The sequence below is a fragment of the Antrostomus carolinensis genome, unplaced genomic scaffold (genome assembly GCF_000700745.2).
Source record: "Antrostomus carolinensis isolate BGI_N321 unplaced genomic scaffold, ASM70074v2 scaffold30773, whole genome shotgun sequence".
In the NCBI taxonomy this organism is placed as follows: Eukaryota; Metazoa; Chordata; class Aves; order Caprimulgiformes; family Caprimulgidae; genus Antrostomus; species Antrostomus carolinensis.
In genome coordinates, this window is record NW_010307754.1 from 1285 (window position 1) to 1669 (window position 385).

The 385-nt window shown below is 65.2% G+C and overlaps 1 protein-coding gene across 1 annotated transcript in view; it reads left to right on the plus strand.

Moving 5' to 3' along the window:
• LOC104523091 (glucose-6-phosphatase-like) overlaps positions 1 to 293 on the plus strand; it is a gene marked incomplete at its 5' end in the record, with an annotated part of 1475 nt that extends 1182 nt beyond the window's left edge. The window contains 1 exon segment of the mRNA XM_010165555.1: positions 1 to 293. This exon segment is cut by the window's left edge and continues 17 nt beyond it. Within this exon segment, the coding sequence (XP_010163857.1) occupies positions 1 to 293 (293 nt within the window).
• Between the last annotated feature and the right edge of the window lie 92 nt (positions 294 to 385).

The window sequence follows — 385 nt, forward strand, 5'->3', positions numbered from 1 at the left end:
TCCTCCGTAACCTGGGCATCCTCTTCGGGCTGGGGCTGGCCCTCAACTCCCACATGTACCTGGAGAGCTGCCGGGGGAAGCAGGGCCAGCAGCTGCCCTTCCAGCTGGGCTGCGTCACTGCCTCCCTCCTCGTCCTTCATCTCTTCGATGCCTTCAAGCCACCCTCCCACATGGAGATGCTCTTCTACATCCTCTCCTTCTGCAAGAGCGCAGCCGTGCCACTGGCCACCGTCGCCCTCGTCCCCTACTGTGTCTCCCAGCTCCTGGCCAAGCAGGACAAGAAGGCTGTCTAGGGACATCCCCGCAGGTAATGGTGCGCCCGGGCAGGCGGCTGCCGCGGCTCTGGGCTCGGGGGCAGTTACCAGACCATGGGTGCACCCCAGCC